The following is a 27,983-nucleotide window of genomic DNA, read 5'->3' on the forward strand; positions in this document are numbered from 1 at the left end:
CCAGGGATGCAGCTGGGAGACGCTGCCAGAACAGCCGCACTTAGATTTTGACCTTGGTCATGCTGTCATGCGTTTTGTTCCACTTCCAGGGCCAGTCACCCCTCAACTCCCACTGAGCCACAAAGACATATTTTATATGTTTATAATGTGGTTTGAAAAGCTTTCTCAAAGAAGCTAATATTTTTCAGGGTCAGCAGCAGAACCACTTTTTGACTGGGGTTTTTATGGGAGGAAAATGGGAATCTAAATGAGTAATTTTATCCCAGATTTTTATATCTAAAAGATGACAGTTGGATTAAAGAAAGTTGTGCATGTGTGTTTCCTCTCCTGGTTTTGAGGGGAAGCAGATGACTCTATCCTGCAGGCAGAGAAGATGAGCCGCCAGGCTCTGGGTGTGTTGTGAGGATCGGTGCCACCGGCTGGGTCTCGGCCCCTCATCGTGAGGGATCCAGAAGCAGAGGTGGAAATTATCGTAACGTGAGTGAGGGGTTGCATAACAAGGGTGGGAACAGGCTGGGAGAACTGTGGCTAGGAGCACGTGGCAGGTGACACTGGTGCAGACAGCCTGAGTCAGTGTCATCAAACAGGCAGGGGCAGTACCTACAGGGCACAGCAGGCCAGCCCGCATGGCCCTTTTCCTCACTCTGGTTTTGCTCAGCTTTGGACGCTTTTGACCCCCTGCTAGTGTTTAATTTGTACTCGATTGTTTTATTCCTTGTTTGTTTGTTTGTTAAATTTTATTATTATTTATTTTACTTATTTTTGGCTGTGTTGGGTCTTTCTTGCTGTGCACAGGCTTTCTCTAGTTGCAGAGAGCGGGGGCTACTCTTCATTGCGGTGCGCGGGCTTCTCATTGCGGTGGCTTCTCTTGTTGCAGAGCACAGGCTCTAGGCTTGTAGGCTTCAGTAGTTGTGGCTCACGGACTCTGGAGCGCAGGCTCAGTAGTTGTGGCGCACAGGCTTAGTTGCTCGGCGGCATGTGGGATCTTCCCAGACCTGGGCTCGAACCCTGTGTCCCCTGCACTGGCAGGCGGATTCTTAACCACTGTGCTACCAGGGAAGCCTCTCCTTGTTTATTTAAAACCTTTCCTTCCAATGCAAAAGTGCTTCACAAAACATTACAAATACTTCCCATTAATCTGTATTGTTCAAGGATAGAATTAGGAGGGGAAATAAAATGAAAGTAATAGTGAATAGTAGCTAAGAGATGCAGTGTTCAGAGATTTGGCCAAGAGCTGTCCATACACACCCTCAGAGGTGAAATACTGTTGAAACACACACAGCAACTCAAATTACAAAAAGACTGACAGCAGATGCTCAGGACCACCCAGGGTCTGCTTGTTTCAGCCAGTATTCTAAAGGAAAAAAATTAGTTCCGAAAAACAATTTTTAAACTTAGTTTGTCTTAATTTAATAGAATCTACTTGGTATGTGTTTTCTAATTTTGACATCAGTAACTGCCAAAAATATGACACATTATAGGGACTTCCCTGGCAGTCCAGTGGTTAAGACTCTGTGTGCTTACACTGCAGGGGGGCACGGGTTTGATCCCTGGTCATGGACCTAAGATTCTGCTTCCCGCACGGTGTGGCCAAAAAAAAAAAAAGACATGTAAGCCCTAACAATTATATAACTCTTTCTAGTTTATAAAACACTCTCACAGTTATTTCGAACAACTTTATGAGGAAGGAAAACAAAGTTGACCCTTGAACAGCACGGGGATTAATCCGAGTATAACTGATAGTCAGCTCTCCATACCCTCGGTTCCTCCACTTTTGCAGATTCGACCAACCACGGACTGTGTACTACTGTAGTGTTTACTATTGAAAAACATCCACGTATAAGACTCAGCAGTTCAAACCTGAGTTGTTCAAGGGTCAGCTGTATTGTTAGCCCCATTTTGCAGATGATAAAATTGATGTGACTTTTTTGGCTTTCATGCAAGAGCTGACACCCTCAGGTTCTCTTTCCATTGGCCCCTGTGCTGCTTCACACGAGCCTAGTATTTACATTAGACCATCCATGTTTATTCTGAAAAGCCAGTCAGACCGGGAGCTTTTGTCTTAAGGCACAGTTAGCCATTAGCCAGTGAATGCTGCTGACATGACTGATGGCATTTAAACTAGTATCATCATAATTTTTTAAGATTTAATGGTTTTGCTGGAACAGCTATGAGGCATAGATGCTACTTTAAAATATATACCTCTCGTAGCACTGAGTAAATGGATGTGGAAGGACTGGGTGTCTCTCCCCCCCGAGGGGGTCTCTGAAGCCTTAGTGGTGCTCTGGGCTTGTGGTGTGGGCTCCAGAGGCTGGTGCCAATCCCTTCTTCCAGGTCTTGAGAATGGCAAACAGCAGCAGAACTTTCCAGCTGGTCTCATGAGCTTTCAGGGGACATAAGGAGATTAACTCTAAGGAAGCAAGAACCCAAAACATAGAGGGTTTTATATGTATTGCTTTGGCCAACACCTTGAAGTGCTCTTGAAAGAAAATTGACGGGGTGCAGAGTTGCCTCAAAGAAAGCTGCTCCCAGGGCAGCTCTACCTGTAAAGAGGGCAGCTCTTTACAGGTAGACTGTGTCGCTGCCACGTGGCTGGAGTAGATCGCTCAGGTGGCAGAGGCTTCTGTCCTAGATATGGAAGGCATAATTAAAAAGAAAAGGAAGATCTTGCTGGTGGCCAAAAATTAACACATACCTTGTTCCACATGTTCCACGCTCTACTAGCACCAGCTTTTAAACTCATGTTGAAGAGTATTCTCGTTAGTTATCTCCACGTTCTCAAGTGTGTCAGGCATCACGTTCATTCCATCAGCCCACATTTACAGTTCCTACAGTGTGCCGGGCCCTGAGGATACAAGAATGAGTCTCGCAGTTTGGGGGGTGTGGAGGGTGGACAGACATGAAAAAGTTAATACTGTAAGCACGAGCAGAAGTGTGTGCAGTGCTGGCTAAAAGCCATCTTGGGCACAGTAGTGGCAACGTCTGTGATCTTTAAAGCTCTAACGGAACTGACCATCATCAACACTAACAATACCCTGACCCAAATGCTTCAGTGCACTGAGGCTGCTCAGAGATGCTCGTTAAGCAGAGCGACTATTCAGGTCGCCGTTACATCTCATAGGAAAGACATTCCTGTAAATGAAGAGGCATGCAAAATTCTCCCTCAGAGCTTCCTTTGGATATGAACTAAACTGCTTTTAGGTGATTCGGCTCCAGCAATTTGCCACCTCCAGTATTTCCCAAGATTTACAGTATCAAGAAATGCACAGTGGCTTAAAAATAACCTTTATTCCCCCCTAAATAAATGAAAGATTCACTGTTGAGATGATTGGACCGTTGCTTGTTGTAAAAAGTACTTTGATTTAGAAACCATGATTGAAAAGTCCCACTGTGTGTCTCACTTGTGTGGGGAACAGTCTTGTGTGGACTTATCTCTCCTGGAGATAAATACCATTAAACTTGTAACAACAGTGGCGTCAAAAACAAAGGACATTTAGCTGTACACTGACTTTATTAAATTATTTGCACTATGGGAGAGTGGTAGTATACATAGTTTCTTCAGGTAAAAACTAAAGAACAAAAAATCCAGTTGGCCATGGTACTGGCCTGGGTATTGATTTTAGGATAGAAGGGGCGAATAGAAACAGAAGCTATTATACAGGTAAGTTTTTATATTGTCTTTGGCACCTGGCATGTAGGGAGTACTTTTCAAATGTTGGATAGTTGAGTAAATGAAGGGGACTAGAAGGCAGCACAGTGTGGTATAAAGAATGGTTGAACCTTGGGATTCAGAAGAAAAGAGGCTTTAGTTCTAAGTTCTGGTACTTCTAGTTATGGGATCTTCAGCAGGTCACCTTGCTTCTAGCCTCTTTTTGAACCAGAAAAAAAAAATGTGTTGAAGACAGACCCAGTGTCCCTTCCAGTTTCAGTGTCACTGATTTGATGCCAGACAAGCCTGATGCCTAATAAAGAGTGAGTGAAATTGTGGGGGTTTCCATGAGGGAGAAGCTTGTTACACTGAGGGATGTAACAGGAAAATGAACGGTCCCTTCTCTTACTGTGAGATTCTCAGGAAATCCCCACTTACTAGATTTCTATCACTGCTGTAACATATTACCACAAACTCAGTGGCTGAAAACACACACTTGTTATCTTACAGTTCAGATTAAGGCATCAGCAGGGCTGTGTTCCTTTCTGGAGGCTCTAGGGAAGAATTTTTCTTGTCTTTTCCAACTTGTACATTCTTGGCTCACGGCCTCTTCCTCCATCTTCAAATCCAGCAGTGTTGCATCTCTCTGACCCTGCTTTCATCATTACATCTCCCTAAAGCCTGCAGCTCTGATACTTCTGGGAGAGGTTCTTTGCTTTATGGAGCCATGTGATTAGATTGGGGCCACCTGATAATCCAGCTTACCCTCCCCATCTGCACAGTCCCATTGCTGTGAGGCAAAGATTCTGAGGATGAAGTTGGACATCTTTGACATCTTTGGGAGTCAGTTCTGCCTATCATGCCCCACTGTCTACATTAGTCTGCCGGGGACAGAAGTATAATGGCGAAAGCACTAAATGGCTCCCAGGAATTCTGAAATCCTACCTCAGCCAGTCATAGCATCTCTCTGGGTCTTTGTTTTTCCTCATCTAAACAGTTGGGGAGTTGACGGGACTTCCCTGGTGGTCCAGTGGTTAAGTCTCCACGCTCCCAAGGCAGGGGGCCAGGGTTCGATGACTGGTTCGGGAACTAAGATCCCACATACCGCAACTAAGCCCACACACTGCACTAGAGGAGCCCGCACGCCACGATGAAGAACCAGTGCAGATAAAATAAAATTAATTAATTTTTAAAAGTTGGGGAGTTGAAATTGGACCAGTGGTTCTCAAACTGTATTGGAGCATCAGAATTGCCTGGAGATTTGTTGCACATTGACATGGGGCTTGAGAATTTGGATTTCGTTATCTTTTAAATTCTTTTATTGTGCTGAAATACACTTAACATAAAATTTACCATCTTAACTTTTTTTTTTTTTTGCGGTACACGGGCCTCTCACTGTTGTGGCCTCTCCTGTTGTGGAGCACAGGCTCCAGACGCGCAGGCTCAACGGCATGGCTCACGGGCCCAGCCGCTACGCAGCATGTGGGATCTTCCCGGACCGGGGCACGAACCTGCGTCCCCTGCATCAGTAGGCGGTCTCTCAACCACTGTGCCACCAGGGAAGCCCCTTAACTGTTTTTTTGTTGTTTGTTTTTTTATTGAAGTATAGTTGATTTACAATATCATGTTAGTTTCAGGTGTACAGCACAGTGATTCAGTTATACATATATATATATATATATATATTCTTTTCCAGATTTTTTTCCCTTATAGATTATTACAAAATATTGAGTATAGTTCCCTGTGCTATACAGTAGATCCTCGTTGTTTATCTATTTTGTATATAGTATGTGTATATGTTAATCCCAACGTCCTTTTTTATCCCTCTCCACCCCCCCTTTCCGCTTTGCTAACTGTGAGTTTTGGAAATAAGTTCACTTTTATCTTCTTTTTTTTTTTTTCTTTGAAGATTCTACATATAAGCGATATCATATGATATTTGTCTGTCTCTGTCTGGTTCACTTCACTTAGTATGGTAATCTCTGGGTCTGTCCATGTTGCTGCAAATGGCATTATTTCATTATTTTCTATGCCTGAGAATATTCCATTGTGTATACATACCACATCTTTATCAAGTCATCTGTTGAGCATTTAGGTTGCTTCCATGTCTTGGCTATTGTAAATAGTGCTGCAGTGAACATTGGGGTGCATGTATCTTTTTGAATTACAGTTTTCTCCAGATATATGCCCAGGAGTGGGATTGCAGGATCATATGGTAACTCTGTTTTTAGCTTTTTAAGGAACCTCCATACCGTTCTCCATAGTGACTGTATCAATATATATTCCCACCAGCAGTACAAGAGGGTTCTTTTTTCTCCACACCGTCTCCAGCATTTATTGTTTGTAGACTTTTTTATGATGGCCATTCTGGCCAGAGTGAGGTGGTACCTCAGTGTAGTTTTGATTTGCATTTCTCTAATAATGATGTTGAGCATCTTTTCATGTGCCTGTTGACCATCTATATGTCTTCTTTGGAGAAATGTCTATTTAGATCTTCTGCCCATTTTTTGATTGGGTTGTTTGGTTTTTTGATATTGAGCTATATGAGCTGTTTGTGTATTTTGGAAATCCCTTGTCAGTCACATTGTTCGCAAATATTTTCTCCCATTCTGTAGGTTGTCTTTTCATTTTGTTTATGGTCTCCTTTGCTGTGTAAAAGCTTTTAAGTTTAATTTGGTCCCATTTGTTTATTTTTGTTTTTATTTCCATTACTCTAGGAGGCAGATCCAAAAAGATAGTGCTGTGATTTATGTCAAAGAGTGTTCTGCCTATGTTTTCCTCTAGTGTAGTTTTATAGTATCCAGTCTTACATTTAGGTCTTTAATCCAGTTTGAGTTTATTCTTGTATATGGTGTTAGAGAATGTTCTAATTTCATTCTTTTACATGGTAGCTGTCCAGTTTTCCCAGCACCAGTTACTGAAGAGACTGTCTTTTTTCCATTCTATATTCTTGCCTCCTTTGTCGTAGATTAATTGACCATAGGTGCATGGGTTTATTTCTGGGCTTTCTATCCTGTTCCATTGATCTATATGTCTGTTTTTGGTCCAGTACAGTACTGTTTTGATTACTGTAGCTTTGTAGTATAGTCTGAAGTCAGGGAGCCTGATTCCTTCAGCTCCATTTTTTCTTTCTCAAGATTGCTTTGGCTGTTCAGGCTATTTGTATTTCCATACAAATTTAAAATTTTTTTGTTCTAGTTTTTTGTAAAATGCCATTGGTAATTGGATAGGGATTGCATTGACTCTGTAGGCTGACTTGGATAGTATAGTCATTTTAGCAATATTGATTATTGCAATCTGAGAAAGCAGTATATCTTACCATCTCTTTGTGTCATCTTCAATATCTTTCATAAGCATCTTACAGTTTTCAGAGTACAGGTCTTTTGCCTCCTTAGGTAGGCTTTTTCCTAGGTATTTTGTTCTTTTTCTTTTTTTTTTGGCTGTGCCATGAAGCATGTGAGATCTTATAGTTCCTTGACCAGGGCTCAAACCCGTGCCCCTGAGGTGGAAGCGTGGCGTCCTAACCACTGGACCGCCAGGGAATTCCCTATTTTATTCTTTTTGATGAGATGATAAATGGGATTGTTTCCTTAATTTCTCTTTCTGATCTTTTGTTATCAATGTATAGAAATGCAGTAAATTTCCATGTATTAATTTTGTATCCTGCAGCTTTACTGAATTCATTGATGAGCTCTCGTAGTTTTCTGTTAGCATCTTTAGATTTTCTATGTATAATATATCATCTGCAAACAGTGACAGTTTTACTTTTCCAGTTTGGATTCCTTCTGTTTCTTTTTCTTCTTTGATTGCTGTGGCTAGGACTTCCAAAACTATGTTGAATAAAAGTGGCAAGAGTGGGCATCCTTGTCTTGTTCCTGATCTTAGAGGAAATGCTTTCAGCTTTTCACCATTGAGTATGATGTTAGTAGCTGTAGGTTTAACCGTTTTTAAGTATTGAGTTGGCCAAAAGGTTTGTTTGTTTCCGTAAGATGGCTCTAGTAGCGCTTGGTTGTCTTTAACTTCATTCGAAACAGTTTTGTTAGATTGTATCATGACAGCTGTTGCATCAGAATGGATTTTTAAAATGACATCAAAATTGGTGAATTTTTGTATAGCCATTTTAATATTGAAGATGGAAGAAAACAACATTTTTGGCATATTATGCTTTGTTATTTCAAGAAAGGTAAAAACCCAACTGAAACGCAAAAAAAGATCTGTGCAGTGTATGGAGAGGGTGCTGTGACTGATCGAACGTGTCAAAAGTGGTCTGCAAAGTTTCGTGCTGGAGATTTCTCACTGGATGATGCTCCAGGGTCAGGTAGACCAGTTGAAGTTGATAGCAATCAAATTGAGACTTTAATTTTGAACAATCAACGTTATACCACGCGGGAGATAGCCAACATACTCAAAATATCCAAATCAAGCATTGAAAATCATTTGCACCGCTTGATTATGTTAATTGCTTTGATGTTTGGGTTCCACATAAGTTAAGCGAAAAAAACCTTCTTGACCATATTTCCGCATGCGATTTTCTATTTAAATGTAATGAAAACATTCTATTTTTAAAACAAATTGTGACAGGCGATGAAAAGTAGATACTGTACAATAATGTGGAATGGAAGAGATGGTGGGGCAAGCGAAATGAACCACCACCAACCACACCAAAGAAGTTGTATATGGTGGGATTGGAAGGGAGTCCTCTATTATGAGCTCCTGCCGGAAAACCAAACAATTAATTCCAACAAGTACTGCTCCTAATTAGACCAACTGAAAGCAGCACTCGACAAAAAGCATCCGGAATTAGTCAACAGAAAATGCATAATCTTCCATCAGGTTAATGCAAGACCGCATGTTTCTTTGCTGACCAGGCAAAAACTGTTACAGCTTGCCTGGGAAGTTCTGATTCATCCACTGTATTCACCAGACATTGCACCTTCGGATTTCCATTAATCTCCGTCTTTACAAAATTCTCTTAATGGAAAAAATTTCAGTTTCCTGGAAGACTGTAAAAGGCACCTGGAACAGTTCTTTGCTCAAAAAGATAAAAAGTTTGGGGAAGATGGAATTACAAAGTTGCCTGAATAATAGCAGAAGATAGTGGAACAAAAGGGTGCATATGTTGTTCGATAAAGTTCTTGGTGAAAATGAAAAATGTGTCTTTTATTTTTACTTAAAATCTGAAGGCACTTTTTTGCCAACCCAATACATAGTTTTTAATTACATAGTGGTATTAAATACCTTCACATTGTTGTGTAACCATCACCACCATACGTCCCTATAACTGTTTTCATCTTGTAAAACTGAAACTCTAGGGCTTCCCTAGTGGCACAGTGGTTAAGAATCCGCCTGCCAATGCAGGGGACACGGGTTCCAGCCCTGGTCTGGGAAGATCCCACATCCCGCGGAGCAACTAAGCCCGTGTGCCACAACTACTGAGCCTGCACTCTAGAGCCCGGGAGCCACAAATACTGAGTCCGTGTGCTACAACTACTGAAGCCCGCACGCCTAGAGCCTGTGTTCTGCAGCAAGAGAAGCCACCACAATGAGAAGCCCTCACACCGCAACAAAAAGTAGCCCCCACTCGCCGCAACTAGAGAAAGCCCATGCACAGCAATGAAGACCCAACGCAGCCAAAAATAAATAAATTAAATAAGTTAATATTAAAAAAATCTGTGTGCAGATTTAAAAAAAAAAACTGAAACTCTATACCCATTAAATAAGACTCCACACTTTTTCCTCCCTCCATACCATGACAGCCACCATTATACTATGATTAAATTATTCTAGATACCTCATATAAGTTGAGTCATATAGTATTTGTTTTTTGCTGACTAGCTTATTTCACTTAGCACAGTGTCCTCAAGGTTGTAGCATGTGTCAGAATTTCCTTCCTTTTTAGGAGTGAAAAATATTCCATTGTATGCATATACTATACTTCGCTTAGCCATTCATCCATCGATGGACACTTGAGTTGCTTCTACATATTAGCTATTGTGAATAATGCTGCTGTGAACATGGGTGTACAAATATTTTTCATACTCTGCTTTCATGTTGGTGGGATATATATGCAAAAGTGGACTTGCTGGATTATATGATAATTCTACTTTTAATTTTTTGAAGAACTGCCATACTGTTTTCCATAGTGTTTGTACCATTTTACATTCCCACCAATAGTGCCCAAGTGTTCCAGTTTCTCCCCATCCTCACCAACACTGTTCTTTTCTGTTTGATAGTAGTTATTTTAATGGGTGTGAAGTGGTATCTCATTTTGGTTTTGATTTGCATTTCCCTAATGATGAGTGATGTTGAGCATTTTTTCCTTTGTTTATTGGCCATTTGTATATCTCCTTTGGAGATGTGTCTATTCAAGTCCTTTGCCCATTGTTGAAATGGGTTGGGTTTTTTGTTTTGGTTGGGGTTTTTGTTGTTGTTATTTGGTGGAGTTTTAGGAGTTCTCTATATATTCTGGATATTAATCCCTTATCAGATACATGATTTTCAAATAGTTTCTCCCATCCTGTGTGTTATCTTTTTACTCTGTTGCTAGTGTATTTTGATGCACAACATTTAAAAATTTTCATGAAGTCCAATTTGTTTACTTTTTGTTATGTGGGCCTTTTGGTGTCATAACCAAAAAAATCATTGCCAAATCCAATGTCATGAAACTTTTGTTTCATGTTTTCTTCTAAGAGTTTTATTGTTTTAGGTCTTACATTTAGGTCCTTGGTCCTTTGTTAGTTGATTTTTATATATGCTGTTAGGTAAGGGTCCAACTTCATTCTTTTGCATGTGGATATCCAGTTTTCCCTGCACCATTTGTTGAAAAGACTGTCCTTTCCCCATTGGATGATCTTGGCACCCTTTTCAAAAATCATTTAACCATATACGGAAGGCTTTATTTCTGGGCTCTGTATTCTATTCCATTGGTCTATATCTCTGTATTTATGTCAGTGCTACACTGTTGACTACTGTAGCTTTGTAGTAAGCTTTGAAATCAGAAGTATGGGTCCTCCGGCATTGTTCTTTTTCAAGATTGTTTTGGTTATTCAGGTTCCCTTAATATTACCCATGGGAATTACTTTCTGGTCCAGAGGTTAGGACTCTGCTTTTACTGCCAAGGGCCTGGGTTCAATCCCTAGTTGGGGAACTAAGATCCTGCAAGCTGTGCGGCACAACCAAAAAAAAAAAGATTCCATATAAATTTTAGGATAGGTTTTTCTGTTTTTGCAAAAGACGTCATTGGGATTTGATAGATTGCATTCTCTGTAAGGTCACCCTGTAGATCACTTTGTAAACATTTTAATAACACTAAGTTTTCTAATCCATGAGCATGGGATGTATTGCCATTTATTCGTGTCGTCTTTAATTTCTTTCAGCAGTGTTTTGTAGTTTTCATTGTACAAGTCTTTCACTTCCTTAGTTAATTCGTAAGTATTTTATTCTTTTTGATGCTATTGAGAATCAGAAATGCAACTGATTTTTCTGTGTTGACTTTGTATCCTGCTACTTTGCTGAATTCATTTATTAGTTCTAGCAGGGTATTTGTTTCTTTTTTTTTGTGATCTCTAGAGTTTTCTACATATAAGATCATATCTTCAAACAGAGATAATTTTACCTTTTTCTTTCCAGTTTGGACCCCTTTTATTTCTTTTTTTTTCTTAATTGTTATGGCTAGAATTTCCAGTACTATGGTGAATAGAAGTGGTGAAAGCAAGTGTCCTTGTTTTTTCCTCATCTTAAAAGAAACACCACTGGTCTTTCACCATTGAGTATGATAATCCTTGTCGGTTTTTCATATACGTCTTTTGTTTCCTTCTGTTCCTAGTTTGTTGAGTGTTTTTATCATAAAAGGTGTTAAATTTTGTCAAATGTTTTTTCTGCATATAATGAGGTGATCATGCATGTAGTTATTTCCCTCATGCTGTTGACATAACGTATTACATTGATTTCTATGTGTTGTACCATCCTTGCATTCCAGGAGTGAATCCCACTTGGTCATGGTGTATAACCCTTTTAATGTGCTGTTGGATTCTGTTTGCTAGTGTTTTGTTGGGGATTTTTGCATCAGTGTTCATAAAGGATATTGGTCTGTAGGGTTTTTGTGTCTGTGTGTGTGTGCACGCACCATTTTCTGGCTTTGGTATCAGGTGATGCTGGCCTCAGTAGAATGATTTTGAAAATGTCCCCTTCTCTTCAATTTTTGGGAAAAGTTTCCCAAGGACTGGTATTAGTTCATTCTTAAATGTTTAGTAGAATTTACCAGTGAAGCCATCATCAGGTCCAAGGCTTTTCTTTTTCGGGAGCTTTTTGACTACTGATTCAATCTCCTTACTAATTATAGATCTATTCAAATCTTTATTTCTTTGTGATTTAATCTTGGTAGGTTTTGTGTTGCTGGAAATTTGTGCATTTCATCTAGATTATCCAATTTGCTAGTGTACAGTTGCTTATAGTACTCTCTTATAATCCTTTTTATTTCTGTAGAATCAATAGTAATGTCCCCACTTGGGTTTTTCTCTACTATTCTCTGTCTGTTCTCTGTTTCATTTATTTTCTAATCCTCATTATTTCCTTCCTTCTGCTAGCTTTGGGTTTAGTTTGTTCTTCTTTTCGTAGTTCCTTAACTTGTATAGTTAGGTTGCCTGCCACTTGGCTGGGAGTGGGAGATGGGCAGAATTAACTGCTGTTTACCACCCACATCTCCCCTGGAAGTTGCAGGTCTTCAACAGACTCCAGAGCTACAGAGCAGTTACATCAGACAGATTCTGCCAGTGCAGTTATTTTCCAGGTGTGGGGACAGATTCCCAGTGCTACTACTCTGCAGTCTTCCCAGAATCCCAAAATTTGCATTTCGAACAAGTTCCCAGCTGATGCTGCTGGTCCAGGGACCACACTTTGAGAACCACTGACCTAAACTCTTTAAGGTCCTTTCTCTAAGGCCCTACCTAATAGGTCATGCAGGGTCTTTCTCCTCTGGAAGTAATATAGTAAGTTAATTGTGCTTTTTTAATTGAAAGATGCATGCATCATTTTATTGATGTGATTTCCTGGTGAGGGATGGGTTTGCTTTCATTATGAGAAAAATGGGGCCTGTGGGCTGGTTCAGGGCAAGAAGCTTTGAGAAGCCCTACCGGGGGCAGAGGGGTGTGTGTTGAGGTAGGAAGGAAATGGACAGTGTTCGGATCCGAGGGTGATGACAGGCCTGCTCCACAGGTGGCTCTTTGTCAGTCTGTGTCATGTGTCTGGCACATGGTCATCTTGGGTCACATTTACGGAGCGCTTTTGATCCAGCCACTGTTGTAAGCCTGGATTAACACATTTAACCCTCACAATATCTCTGTGAGGTAGATCGTATTACCAGGTCCACGTTTGCAGCTTGAAGAAACAAAGTTTAGGACTTTGGCCAAGAACAACACAAAGATGGTCAGTGGTGGAATCACTTACCAGGGAGTTATTTAGGTTCCAGAGCCCACATCCTTAACCTTATACAGCAGGGCCTCAAGTACTAGGTCCCTTTCTGTATCAATCAAGATATTTTGACTGCAAGTTACAAAATTAAACTAAAAGTGATTTTTTTTTTTTTTTAAGAAAAGTGTCCTCCCCCTTAACAAGTCTGGAGATGGGATGGTCCTGGGGTTGGTTACTTTAGCGCTTAATCATGTCACAGAAATCCAGGTTCTCTCCATCCTGTCACTCTGCAGCCCTCAGCAGGTTGGGCTCTGTCTTCAGAGCTGTCCCCTTGTGGTGACAAGATGGTTGCTACAGATCTCACCATCCCCTTCTCACAGAGGTCGAGCGAGAATATGACCTGTTCCTGCCTTTCTGTCTTGTGTCCTTGTTAAGAGTGCAAAACTTTCCCAGAAGTCCCTTTCCCTGCAGACTTCACTACCAGAAATGCTTGACACACCCATTCCTAAATGTCCACCACTGGGATTCACCCCCCAGGGGCGTGGGGAGGGCCTGGAGCATGAGTCCTCTGGATGGCTGACCGTTCGGGGCTCCTTTAGGAAGAAGGGGTATAATGGGAATGGCTTTGGGTGACCACTGAGAAATTAGCCATGTTCATTCCCTCTGGTTGATGGTGAGACCTTTGTACTGAAGGTGCCCTGTGGCACTGATAAAAGCAGATAAAGTCTAGGGCTGCCCGAGAAGCTGCCAACTGTCCTTGGTTTACTCTGGGCCAAGTAGTCTTTTGTTTCTTGGCAAGGGTATGAGGGCACATGATAAACATTTACTGGTTGTCAGCACCCAGAAGAATGTTGGTCTTCTAGGGCTGTCTTACAGCCCTGTTCCTGCTGCATTTGCCTCTGGAGGATGCCAGGCGTGGTCAGCTGGGATCAGCTCTGACCTGGAGCAGGTTACTTCCCCTTATGGTGCTTTAGGAACCTCATCTGTAGAGTGGGGCTGTCACAGGGTAGTTATGAGGACCAAATGAGCCGCATCATTCAGGTGATGATTGATGCAATCACCCTGACGCATGATTCAGGGTGCGCATTGGGCTGTGCTGTTGCTGGCGTCTGTGTGGTTTTCCATAAGCATCAGCATTAGGGCAGCTTGATCCAGCTCCCTGTCATCCTGCTCCTGCCGCTGTGAGTTGGAGGTGTTCATTCCATGGCACCGTCCAGGTGGGCCTCACTTCACTAGGTGAGGCATTCCTGACTGCTGCAGGCCTGCAAGCCACACAGACCCTGATAGGCTGACATCCCAGGCAAAAGAGAAAAGAGGGAAGGGTGCCCTTTGGTCAGTTTGCCCCAGGAAGGGTGTAGTATGTGTTGGGGAGCCATTTTCCACAAGTGTAACTGCTTATGGAGCACTTTTATTTTCCCTAGAATCAGGAATCTGATTCCCTAGAATCAGAATCTGTATCATTCAGGTAGCCTTAGCTGTGTGTCCTCGGCCACCAGAAGGGTCTGCATCTTTCCTCAGTAGGGCCAGTGTGGTTTTTCCAAGTACGATTATTGTTGACAGGACACAGGACTGAGCGATCATGGCAGCCACATCACATGATAGAGATGTGCCCCACTTTACAAAAACCTGACCGAAGAAGGAGGAGCATCTCAATTACAGAATAATGTCTCAGCCAGAAATTCATGGCAGGTTTCCTAGTGCCTTTAAAATAGGATTTGTGTGTAAAAATACCGTTTGCACACAGGAGCCCATATTTTCTGAAAAGAGAAATATACTTGTATTGGGCATTTGGGATAAGCAGAATAAAAATAAAATCTTCTTACGAAAATAAAAACTAGAAACCAAATTCCACTTTTAATTCTAAAAGGTTTATATATAACTCTACTATCGTACCCTCTTCTCCTACCCCAGACTTCCACAACAGAAATAGATGGGCAAGATCTGTAGGCAGTTCACCATAGTGGTGAGGACTGAGGAAAGGACAGGCAGGCTCACAGGCGGGTGGACAGTGGGCACACCAAGGGCAGGGCTGGGTGCCTGTGTTGTGCTGTTTGATTTATTTGTGAACATTTGTAAGGCCTGGCCTAAAACATTACTGCTGGATCCCTTGCATGGTGTGTGGTCAGTGAGTGGTGGTTAGAAATTGACAGCCTGTCCTGCTGCCAGACTCCTGTAACCGCAGAGACATGCGCTGAGGTCTGACCCACGGGGTCCGGGGAAGGCCTGGGGGAGAGGGGTGAGGTTGGGATGGTGACACGCCTGACTTCTTCCTTCCTTTCCAGAAATGTTCCCACTGCCAGGAGGCAGGTGCCACCTTGGGCTGCTACAACAAAGGCTGCTCCTTCCGTTACCATTACCCGTGTGCCATTGACGCAGGTAAGATGGGACCACAGACCCTTGTTCAGAGCATCCGAAGGGTAGGAAATAACATTTTGATTCTCTCTCCTTCATAGTTCTTTTTGTCTCTTCTGACCTTGTTCTGTTTGTAAATTCTGAAGGAATGCAGAGAAGATAATAAAAAGGAATTAAATGGGGTGATATTTTTTATAAATTTTATAATTCACAAAAGATTTACCTATTTAAGTGTACACTTAAATGATTTTTACCATTATGTTCACAGAGTTGTGCAAGCACAATCACAATTAATTTTAGAGCATTTTCATCACGTCTTAAACTACTACCTTTTGGTGGTCTCTCTCCCTCACCCCCAGCCCCTGGCAACTACTAATCTACTTTCTATCTCTGTGGATTTGCCTTCATGTAAATGGAATCACGCAATATGTGGTCTTTGTGATGGGTTTCGTGTGACTTAGCTTCCTGTTTCTCTGGTTTATCCACATCGCAGCATGTGTCAGTACTTCACTGGTTTTATTTTCTAACAATATTTTATTGTAAGGATATACCATATTTTATTTATACCATATTTTATTTATCTTCAGTTGATGCACGTTTAGGTTTTCCACTTTTGTATTATTATACAATAATAATACAAAATAATGCTGCTGTGAACATTCACAGACAAGTCCTTGTGTGGACTAAATGTTTTCATTTCTCTTGGGTATAAACCTAGGAGTGGAATTACTGGGTCATATGGTAACTCTATGTTTAACCGTTTGAGGAACTGTCAGACTGTCTTCCAAAGTGGCTGCACCATTTTACACCCCTCCAGCAGTGTGTGAGGGTTCCAGTTTCTCAACATCCATCACCAACACTTGTTTTTATGTCTTTTTTATTATGGCCATCCCAGTGGGCAAGAAGTGGTATCTCATTGTGATTTGGGTTTGCACTTCCCTGACAGCTAATGATATTGAGCATCTTTGGTGAAGTTCAGTTTATCTGTTTTTCTTTTGCCACTTATGCTCTTTGTTGCTTGTTGCTTTTCTTATATTTAAGAAGCCATTGCATAATCCCAAATCACAAAGATTTTTTTTTTTTTCACAAAGATTTATGCCTATGCTTTCTCCTAAGAGTTTTATAGTTTTAGCCCTTACACAGGTCTTTGATCCGTTTTGAGTTAATTTTTGTATGTGGTGTGAAGTAGGGGTCCAGTTCATTTCTTTCCATGTGGATTCCAGTTGTCCCAGCACCATTTGTAGAAAAGACTACTCTTTTCTCATTCGATGACGTTTGTCGAAAACCAGTTGACCATAGATGTATGGACCTATTTCTGGACTCTCTCCAGTACCACACCGTCTTGTTTACTGTAGCTTTGTAGTAGATTTTGAAATTGGAAAGTGTGAATCCTCCAACTTTGTTCCTTTTTTTCAAGGTTGTTTTGGGTATTCTGGGTCCTTTGCTGTTCTATATGAATTTTAGGATCAGCTTATCCATTTCTGAGGGGGGGCGGGATTGCATTGAATCTGCAGATCAGGTTAGGGGTTGTCACCATCTTATAAAAAAAAAAATAGTGTGTCCTCCAACCCATGATCATGGGGTGTCTGTCTTTCCATTTACTTCAGTTTTTAATTTCTTTCAACGGTGTTTTGTAATTTTCAGAGTACACATTTTGCATCTTTTTTGTTAAATTTATTCCTAAGTATTTTATTATTTTTGGTGTGGTTATAAATGGAATTGTTTTCTTAATTCCATTTTCAGATTGTTCACTGTGACTGTATAGAAATATAATTGATTTTGGTGTATTGATCTTGTATCCTGGAACTTTGCTCCACTCACTGATGCGTTCTAATAGTTTTTTAGTGGATTTCTATATACAAGATGTGTCATCTGTGAGTAGATTGTTTTACTTCTTCCTTTCCAATCAGATGCCTTTTCTTTTCTTTGCCTAGTTGCCTGGCTAGACCTTCTAGATAATGTTGGATAGAAGTGGCAAGAGCTGGGACTTCCCTGGCAGTCCAGTGGTTAAGACTTCACCTTCCAGTGCAGGGGGTGCGGTTCAATCCCTGATTGGGGAACTAGGATCCCACATACCTCGAGGCCAAAAAAACAAAACATAAAACAGAAGCAATATTGTAACAAATTCAATAAAGACTTTAAAAATGGTCCACAGCCAAAAAAAAAGAAGAAGTGGCAAGAGCTGACATCCTTGTCTTGTTTCTGACCTATCATGATGATAGCTGTGGGCTTTTCATAGATGTTCTTGACGCAACTGAAGAGGTTCCTTTCTATTCCTAGTTTGCTGTGTGTTTTTATCGTGAACTGGTGTTGGGTTTTGTCAAACCTTTTTTCCAGGTCTCTGGAGATGATCAGAGCAGTGTTTTGCAGTGTAATAACTGTTGAAAGAAGGACACCTTTTGTCTGAGAAGTGCCATCCAATGAGCAATGCAGAAGACTGGAGTTCTGACTCAGAGCTTCAAGCAGCCTGGGAAATCCTCTTTCTTCCTCCTGACTTTTGGCTTTTTGTTGACTGTTTTCACCAGTTTTTGAGCATCAGATGGGTCTGAGACCTTCACCTAGCAGGTTCTCATGCTTTCAGTCAGGACGGAGGAAGAGAAAATGGGAAGACAAACAAGAGTGCTCAAATGGCCTGGTGGCTGATCAGGTGATGGGAGCAGGTACAGAGGCATAAAGCACATGGAGTCAGATCCGACAGGTGTGGGAGGAATCTGAGTTCCTCTCAACCACCCTTCCTCCCAGCGCTCCTGACGTTTGCTTAAGTGTGTCCCCCTGCCTTTCACATCCTTCTCGTTGCCCCTCCTTTCCTCTTCCCTCTTTTCTTTCCAGGTTTCTGTAGGGGGTGCAGCTAAAAAGAACAAGAAAGGGAATTCCCTGGTGGTCCAGTGGTTAGGATTCCGGGCTTTCACTGCTGGGGGCCTGGATTTGATCCCTGGTCAGGAACTAAGATCCTGCCAAGCGACACAGTGTGGCGAAAAAAAGAGAAAGGTACAGAAAGATAATGCTTATGCCAAAGTTAGATTCTCATGAAAGTTTGTTTGCATGTGCTGAAGGGCAGCTGGTGGCCAGGGTGCCGTGTGACCAGAGGGATAAGTGGGCAGTAAGAAGAGAGCCTTGAGGGCTTCCCTGGTAGTGCAGTGGTTAAGAATCCGCCTGCCAGTGCAGGGGACACAGGTTCGAGCCATGGTCCGGGAAGAACCCACATGCCACGGAGCAACTAAGCCTGTGCGCCACAACTACTGAGCCTGTGCTCTAGAGCCCGCGAGCCACAACTACTGAGTCCGCATGATACAACTACTGATGCACAACTACTGAAGCCCGAGCGCCTAGAGCCCGTGCTCCGCAACAAGAGAAACCACCACAATGAGAAGCCCGCGCACCCCAACGAAGAGTAGCCTCCGCTCACCGCAACTAGAGAAAGCCCGCGTGCAGCAACGAAGACCCAACACAGCCAAAAATAAATAAATAAATAAATTTATTAAATAAAAAAAGAAAGAAGAGAGCCTTGAAATGTCAGTTCAGGGAGTTTGGGTTTCAGTCTGTCCCTTCCATCCTCTGTCCTCTTCTACATGTTTACTTGTTGAGTCTGAGCAGTAATTCACCCTGGGTCGTGGTCTGGCATGTTCTATAGAACAGCCATTAAATCCTTCTCTCTCAGAAGCCCAACCACTGCCTTTTCTCATTTTCGTGATACCGCCCAGGGTTACATCAGAACGTTTTGTTTCTTTTTCTAGTTTAAGCTTCGTGGTTTTTAATGAAGATGTTCAAGTTCTGGGTTTTCGGCAGTTGTGTGTAAGTCTTTTGTGGGGAATGCTGCAAGCATTGGCTTTCCCCGTCGGTGGGCGGTGAGAGGTGGTCTCCTGCATGGAGGCTCTGCCCAGCAGCCTGAGGTGAGCAGCAGGCAGGTGCCTCGTCCCTCCCGCGAGCGTGCTCCCTGTGTGCACACGGGGCACCTGCCTCCAGGTACAGTTTCTCCAGGGGTTGAGTGGAGTCGCTTGGTAGAACTTGCTGCAGTGAGGGAATGTTCTAGATCTGTACTCTCCAATACAGTAGCCACAAGCCATGTGTGACCATTGAGCGCTTGGAAGGTGGCTAGTGGGAATGAGGGACTGAGCTTTTTCTTTCGTTTAGACTCCCATGGCCGTGTGCAGCTGGCGGCTGGAACGCCCTGCTCTAGCCCAGGCTCTGGGGGTTCTTCGGGACAGGTACTGGGCTCTCCTCCCTCAAGTGGAGGCCCTCTAGCGCGCACCACCAGCAGGGAAGCAGGGCCTGCTCTACCAGCTGAGTGTTAGGAAGCAAAGGACTTCCTTGTCACTCTGTTTGAACCTGCCTTGCATGGCCTGCCCAGATAAGTTGGTAACGTCTCTGTTTGGCAGAAGTTGGTGACCGAGTATCCAGGGAGAGGAAGGCTGTCTGGGTCGGGGCCTTGGCCCTCTGGCTTTGCTGTCCCAGCTGCTGCAAACTGCTCCTCCATGCGGAGCTGGGACCAAAGAAGCAGCTTAACAAGGTGACCGTGTCTTTGTTGGTCTCTTGGATGACCTGAGTCACAGTGACCCAGAGCCTGCACTGCTCTGTGTAGCTTGATGCTTGTATTTATCCCACACAGTCTTCTCAGGAATTCTGTTCTATATGTAATGGATCTTTGTATTCAGGAAAGGCATTCATTGATTGACTTTCTTTCTAGTTATAATAAAAGTAAGTCCCTGAGTTTGAGTCCCCCATCTCTGTATGGAGTAAGGAACAGTTTGGCATTTTCATCTCTGCCTTGCTGTCAGCTGCCCAAACCTTAAAGAAGGCAAAACTTTTATCACCAGGGACATCTCCATGGAAACATGAGGATCTGTGGCTCCTGCATCGTTTCCCCTTCCTAATAGTGATTGCACATTTGTGACATCAGTTTGCTCTGTTGTGCTGCTTGTTATGTCACAGGCATAGGATTTGTCTCCAGGTGGGAGAGTGCAGTAATAAGAACATGAGTGCTGTTTTAAAAAAAAAAAAAGATTTAATGTATTTAATGCAATAAGCCACAACAATTAATACCAAAGGAAAAAAGAGCTGTGGTAGCTCATTTATAATCCCACTGTGCATATAGAATCTTGCCTAGAGGGGCTTTTTCTTTTACCCTCACGAGGAAGCACAGCTGGGAATTTCACTTCTGTAGCCGCCCTTCCAGCAGCATTTTACAGCTGCTCTCTCCGCTGCTGACTTTGATCTTGCAGCAGTGGGTTCAGAGCCCCAGATGGGTCCTACGAAAGAACTGGTGGTCTGGCCTTTCCCTGGAGAGGAGCTCTCTGCATCCCAGGGCCTTGCTCCCACCTTCTTATTCCCCTCCTTCAGCCCCAGGAGCTGAGACTGCCTCTCAGTGAGGTGGGGTGAGGCTGGTGGGTCCCTGAGTCCCAGCCTGGATTTTGCCATTATGAGTACTAAGCGTAGCTCTGAGGAGATTGTAGCTGAGTTGGAGACTGTCGGGGCCTGGCAGATCCAAAGGACGCTAGACATCCTTTCGTTTTCTCCCTTCCCGGGCTCACCATCCTCAGCATGGGGTATATACGGGTGCATGTGGGTATCTGAAGCTCCACATAGCTTGTTATGAGGAGCTCAGCAGAGTCCTCTGCCTTTAAGCCCAAAGAGAGGACTCAAAGTGGAACACTGTTCTGGGGTGCTGCTGTTTGTGTCTGGAAGCCACCCTGCCGACTAGACAACCTGGTGAGCCTCTTCCAGCCTGCGTGATGATCCAGCCATTGACTCTGACCTCACTGTGGGGAAGTGCTGACCAGGCCCTCTGCACAGTGCGGGGTGTTGCCAGGGGCTTAAAGGAATCAAACGAGAGGCTGGCGGGTGGGCAGTGTGGGGCCAGGCACCTGTCCAGAACCCTCAGGAGAGCTTTTACTGCACTTCCTGCCACTCTCGGCTCTTCCCCAGCAGAGCCTGGCTGGAGGCAGCCCAGGAGAGGCTCCCCGGCCCCTTGCAGGTGTCTAAGCCCTCCAGCTGTGGTTCTCACCCTGCCAGGAACAGGAAGTGCAGTTCCTGATGGCCGGTGGACATGACGAGAATGGGGACAGCCGCTGCCTGTTCGGGAGGCCTAGCCAAAAGGTGCACCCCATCTCGTAGATTCGTTTCGGAGACTTCCATTCCCAGAAGTACCTGGCATTAGTTCCAAGTTGCCTTTAGTGTTTACCTACATTGTTTTATTTCTCCTTTCTAACTTTGAGGGAACATGTTTCCTAACTTTAAGCTTGTTTTACTAATGGTCCATCACAGCTGGTCACTGTTTCGTGGTAGTGAGGGGACCTGAGCCACCTCTACCTTTCTGATGGCATCTTTTCCAGCTAACACGGCCCCCCTCCTTATTTCTGTAAACCCCTGTGGTGTAAGGGTGGCCTTTCCCCACCCCGTGGCCTGTGCTGTTTCTCTTTGGCCCAAACTATAGACTCTGCCAGCATGCGCTGCTGCCACAGCCCAGGTAAGGAGAAGGTGCTTCCCTGGAGCTCCAGCTGTCCATCTCCCGCTGTTCATGAGCTCTCTGGCAGATTGGAGCAGCAGGAGCCTCGGTCATACCATGTACTTGTGGGTTTTAAATTAACACATTTCATTTACTGCCGCACTCTTTGCTTGGAGGGGGGAGGGGATAGGGATGCAAAGGTTAGCAGGACTTGCTGTTTCTCGTGCCCCGAGGCTTGCCCCGGGAACTGTGAAGACCAAACCCGTCTGACCCTAGAGATTCTAGGACTCCAGAAGGGGAGGTGGCTTAGCCGAATTATGAAAGGGTCTTTATTTATTTAAGATTATAGAGGACCTCAAAAGTTTCCATTTGTCTGCTCCCTTGCTTACTACTGTTTCACTTGAAATCTGTGGGTACAGGCCGCTAATCTGGACCTCACTTTAAACCTGAGTTAAATTGTAAACTTAACAAGGCTAAGTACCACGGCCGCCTCCCGCCTTGGTGCCTGGGAGCTCTCTGAGAATGTGTGATCAATATTTATTAACATTCGGCCACTGCGTCTCGCACCGGTGACCTGGCTGTCGGTCTTCAGGAGCTGTGGTGTGCAGGGTGAGCTCGTTAAGTCGGTTTCCTCGCCTGCTCCGCGCACCATGCTTGTGCCGCAGAGCACAACGCCCCTGGAGGCAGGTGCGCGTCCTTGCCGTCATGGAGGATGTGTCACCACCGTGTTCACAGTTGGAATGAGTGATTTTCCTCCGAGGATTAATCGCCCCCTCGTGGGATTTCACATTTCTCTGAAGCATTTAGCAGGGATTATGGACCTCCTGCAGTGTGTCCATGGGTTGTGTGGGGGGCAAGGGTGGCAGCGGGGCTCATGGGCCTGGCCTCCTTGCTGTCTCTGACCTGTGACTCTCCACGGAGGAGAAAAGGTGCCTCCAGATTCAAAGTGTTTTCACAAGGAAGCTTTGGCGTGGGCCTGTGGAATGGCCTTAGCCTAAGATAAGGAATTTTAAAAATAACACTTATTAGAGATTGTTTCTGATGATTAGAATAATAGGATATGATCATGGAAATACAGAAAAAATAAAGAAAATTAAAATCACCTATAGTATTACTATCCAAAGAGAATCACTGTCATATTTTGCTAGATTTCCTTTGTCCTTTTTTATGCACATAAAATATTTTGGTAAAATTGGGATTGTACTTGTACATTTATGTATCCTGGTTTTTTGAGCAATTTGCATCGTGGTCACTATTCTGAAACGTTTCATGTTGGACTGACATTCCACCATGTTGAGGTGCCATAGCTTATTTGGGGGTGTCTTGCATGTTTTCCTATTAGAAATCATAGTGTGGACACCTCTTATCTCCATGTGTGACCCTGTCCTGGCCAGCGTGGCCCCATGCCCCTCAGGCTGTGCCGCACGCCAGCCTCCTCCTCACTGTCCCCTTCTCTCTTGCAGATTGTTTGCTCCATGAGGAGAACTTCTCGGTGAGGTGCCCCAAGCACAAGGTGAGTCAGAGCCTGCAGAGCCTGTGCTCCCCTCCCCGCAGGACTTGGGGGTGGCGGCGGGGCTCCTCCTGAAAGACCTGGAGACCAGACATTGCAGGGTCACGGCCACACCACCAGGGCCTGGGCTGCCAAGCACTCCTGGCCCCGGGAGGGCCGAGATGCAAATGGGAGGGAGCCCTGTGGCGTGGGGTCAGCACCCATGGGGTGGCGCAGCTGGGGAGAAAGGTGTTTGTCTGTTAAGAGAAATTGGAAGAGAAACACACAAAACTCCTGGTTTCCCCCGCAGTTGAGTGGAACCCCAGATCACAGATTGGCGTGAGGTGAGATTGGTTGTAGGTCTAGGTACATAAGCAGAGGTGTCTTCCCAGACTAAAGAGAGTTGACTCCAGGCTTTTGGGGAAACTCACAGTCTCCTCCAGGTTTTACTTCAGCCGAAGCAGCCAGTGGTGCCTGCAGCTGATTGAGGAGGTGGTCTCTTGGTCACCTCTTAAATTTAGGAAAGGAACGAAGATGGGGGTGGGGGTGTGTGTGAATGGCCTGTTTCCAAGACACCACATGCGTGTGTGGAGACGGGAGGGTGTGGAGAAAGGGACCCCAGGGAAGGACTGGGATGGTGGAGACTCGCCACCTGGCAGTCCCTGCAGCGACGACTCTCCTCCGGCTGAGGTCACACTGACCCCTGGTGGCCACTGGTGCTCACGGTCTTCAGTCTCTAAGTGGGGCCAGAAAGTACTAGAAAGAGGTCGCCCTGACAAGTCTGCCCTCAAAGTGCTTCTGAAAGATGCTTACTTACGCTTTTCTTTAACAATTATTTTCCAGTATGGATCATAGGATCTTACAATTTTCTCTCCCATTTTTTACTTAATTTACATGTTTTTATTTTTAAAAACTTCTCTTTTTTAATGGTCACAGTTTACCTCAGAAGACCCTGTCTGAGTATCTCCTGTTTGTCACTCAGCACTGACTCTGCTTTTTCTTTCCTTTTCCATGTGCGTTCCTCTCCTCACCTCCGCCTGCCCTGACCCCCACGCTCGTTCTCTGTCCCTCCTGTCCTGTCTCCTTGGCTTTGCCGGCGTCAGCCTCCCCTCCCGTGCCCTCTCCCCGCCTTGCAGAACAAGACAGCGAAAGGCAGCCTCAGCACAGAGCAGTCGGAGCGGGGGTGAGGGGGGCAGTGTGCTCGTGGGAATGGAAAGTACAGCAAGCACAGGTGAGTCGGGGCCGCCACCCCTGCCAGACTCCGAGGGGGTGTCGGGCCGCTGCCTCCTGCTCGCCCCAGGCCAGGCTGCCCCACCAGCATTTAATCGCATGGACTGCCAGCGCCAGGTGGATACAATGTCTTTCCAGCTGTTGCTCAGCTCCCCAGAATCCGCCGGGGTTCAGGCCTTGTGTGTGGAGTCCCCAGGGGCAGAACGCAGCCTCTGGGGGGGTGGCTGTCCTGCTGGCAGCCCTCACTCTTTCCCTGTCTCAGAAAGGCTTCTTGCCAGAGGCCTCTTCTTAATTTACTTAACATCTCTAAAGCTTATGATGGGTTCTCCTTTGAAAAACAAAAAATACCCCAAGTTTTGTTTTTTGAAACCTTTTTTTTCCCCCAGGTCTATGAAGGATTCCTTTTCCTAGAAGTACAAAGGGAAGGAAAATCCCCTCAACGATTTAGTAGACTTTAGCATCCCGTTTAACTTTACTTTTAAAAATCTCAGGAGGTTGAGTTGTGCTTTTTGTGAGTGTGTCTGGGGGCTCGTGGTCCGGGCTGGCAGCGTGTGCCTGTGAGAGCAGGATTGTGGGACTTGGGTCTCTAGAAGCAGCAGGCCTGCAGTGCTCCCATTGCCTTCCTCACCCGCCCCGTCCTCACTGAGCAAAACAGATCATGAGAAGAAAAACCAAAATGTAACTTGGGGCACTTGCTTCTACAGGATGGGGTGGGGGGCTGGTTGTCTCAGAACTGTTCGTTAAGGGATTATTTCTCTGCAAGTGAGGGCGTCTGTGTTTACTCCAGACGGCTGAGACCCACACAGGTGTGCTAGGCCTGGCTCTCTGGGGCAGCAAGCACCATGTGCCTGAGTCTCTGTGGAATGTTCCCTCCCCCTTGTTACAAGTCGGGGTGGGGGGTGTCTGCCTTTCTCTGGAATGCCTAACAGTACTTTGAGGAAGAGACAGAATTCACCTCAGAATGTGGCAGTTTTCATCTGGGAAGTCATCTGTTTCCTAGGTGGGTCCCGGTACTGACCTCCAGAGCAGGCCCTGTGCTGAGTGATGAGTGTCTGGGGCCAGTGGGGGTTACAGTGCTTGCTGAGGGGCTGTCGAGTGAGGACTCTGCACTCACACTTTTCTGTCCTGCTCTTCCAGGGAGTAGGGCTGGGAGTGGAGGGAGCGGAGCAGGGCGGGAGGGTGGGTCATCACACGGATCCCCATGCACTTCTAGAACCCGCGGGGTCCACTGACCCTCAGGGCAAGCAGCAGTCTGGGTGGTTTTCAAGAATGTTTCTGTTGGCCCTTCTACTGTGTCTAGGGGGCTCTGCCACCTTCCTGGCCCAGGTGGTTAGGGCTGGGTTATATAGGAGGCCACGTGGAATGTTCCTGGAAGTGTCCAGGAAGAGCCAGTTAGGGAGAGAACCATTGGTTACTCAGTGCCTTTTGTTCCTGTCCTGGAATCCCAGCCCATGTTTGAGAAAAAGAACTCTGGGCCCTGGGCCTGGTGGGCAAATCTCCTCTTGGAAATTTTAATTTTGTTCATCATCGCTTTTCTCTCTGCTCATTCTTGGGCTCTGCCAGCTGACAGAGCCCTTGGCTCTCGTGGGACAGTAAGCTTCATAGTTCATTCCTCAGAAGGCTGGTGTTATCGTTCCTGTTTATACAGAAGAAATGAGGCGCTGAGTGATTAAGTGGCGTGTCCCTCGGTTTGGGGTCGTTTCGAGTCTGTTGAGGTCAGACCTTCACCTCTTGGAGGGAGGGAACGAACATGTGCCTCTGGTCTCGTCCACCTGAACTGCTTGTCATCGAGTGCTTCCCCACGAGGCTGGACCCGTCGTCCTGGGTTCGCGGTTCAGCAGTCACATTGCGGGCCTTCGCTGTCAGCCCTCTGCAGACTGTGCAGAAGCCCCAGTGATTGGGGACAGAGACGCAGCCCCCCTCAAGGAGCATTCATTTCAGTGTCCGTGCTGAGGACACAGAGCCACCATCGTTGGGTCTCCCGACAAGGCGGGGAAGGGACAGTGATTGTACATGTGAGTTCCGGTTCGTGGCGCCCCACTTTCTCACCCAGAGCAGTGTGGAAAGTGCTGTGTGACCAAGCTCAGGCCACTTAATGTCTCTGTGCTTCCGTTTTCCTTCTGTAAAAAGAGGGATAGCAGTGGCCAACCTTGTGAGGATTCAGTTAAGAAATGCCTCCACCATGCCCAGCGCAACCTGGCCTGGGGTGCGGTGTCAGCAAATGCTGGGTGCACTGCCCTCAGCCATGCCCGGGAGGAGCAGGAGGTTCAGAGCTGCAAACCGGACCCTACAGCTGCCCTGTCTGGCAGAAAACCCCAGGGCTGGGGCAAGGAGATGTGAGTTCTAATCTCCCGCCACCACGTGAGATACCTGGCGCTTGTCCCTCACCAGGCCAGCAGTGCCACAGAGGACAGGTCCTCGGGCAGCTGTCGGTGTGCCCCCTCCTCCTGGCTCTGTGGGTGATGGAGCCGTGTGGCCGGCCTGTGCTGCCCTCTCCCCGTGCTGAAGCCTCCCTGGCTCAGGGCAGCGAGTGGGCAGGGCTCTGACCGCGGAACACCCCCACCCCCACCCCAGTCTTCCATTCTCATCTGAGTAAACAAGGAGACCCCACCCCCCAGGTCTCCTGATCCAGTGGGCAGGAAGCAGTATCCTCCATCCATCTGCTGCCTTGTCCTGGGTGCCAGCTGCACACAGCAGCCTCCCTGCCCTGGAGCTGGGCCTTCCCGAGCAGCTTCTGTGGTCGGAACGTCACACAGCCGGCCTGCGTGTGAACAGCGTCATGTCCCGGGGCTCCCCTTCCCTCCCGCCCCAGCCCCGGCAGCCCCTCACTGCCTCCCACAACTGCAGCTTCAGAGGTTCCCATCCCTGGTAGGATCAAGTCCAGACTGCCCAGCACGCCTCTGAGGACCCCTGGAGTCTCCGGCGAGGCTCCTTCGGCTCCTCTGAGCTCCTCCCGCGGAGCTTTGTGCTCGCGCTTAGCTCCCTGCGCTGGAGCACTGTGCCTCCGTCTCTTCTCTGGCTCTCAGTTTCAGTGTCACTTGCTCCCAGCAGCCTTCCAAGTCCCCTTGTCCCCACTCTGCAGCCTTCCTGGCATCACCACAATCTCGAGTCATGTGTGTGTCACGTATTGTCTGCATCTCCACTGGACTGCCTGCGCGGTCCTCAGGGACCGCTGTCTCTGTCCTGTCGCACACTGGCCGGAGGGGGCACACGGCAGTCCCTGTCCTCGCAGGGCGGACAGCCGTGTTAAATAGAGGAGCACCTACAGCCCAGGGAGGAGAGTGCTGACCTGACGGCGCCCGGGTGGGTACAGGTTGAGGACGAGGCCGCCCTCCACACCCTGGCCAGGTCCCGTGGGGCTGAGGGGGTGTCACCTAGCCGCAGGTGGAGAGGGCAGCTTGGTGTCAGACGCG

At 45.7% G+C, this 27,983-nt stretch overlaps 1 protein-coding gene across 2 annotated transcripts in view; it reads left to right on the forward strand.

The window, feature by feature from the left end:
* TCF20 (transcription factor 20) overlaps window positions 1-27,983 on the forward strand; it is a 52,990-nt gene that overhangs the window by 22,485 nt on the left and 2,522 nt on the right. Inside the window, exons 2-4 of one of the 2 annotated variants that reach the window (XM_065887577.1) lie at window positions 15,340-15,433; window positions 23,315-23,364; window positions 24,444-24,571. In XM_065887577.1, the coding sequence (XP_065743649.1) occupies window positions 15,340-15,433; window positions 23,315-23,364; window positions 24,444-24,527 (228 nt within the window). In that variant the 3' untranslated portion in view covers window positions 24,528-24,571. The remainder of the gene's footprint in view (window positions 1-15,339; window positions 15,434-23,314; window positions 23,365-24,443; window positions 24,572-27,983) is intronic. The other variant, XM_065887578.1, reaches the window with a different exon arrangement.

The sequence above is a fragment of the Phocoena phocoena genome, chromosome 11 (genome assembly GCF_963924675.1).
Source record: "Phocoena phocoena chromosome 11, mPhoPho1.1, whole genome shotgun sequence".
Taxonomy (NCBI): Eukaryota; Metazoa; Chordata; class Mammalia; order Artiodactyla; family Phocoenidae; genus Phocoena; species Phocoena phocoena.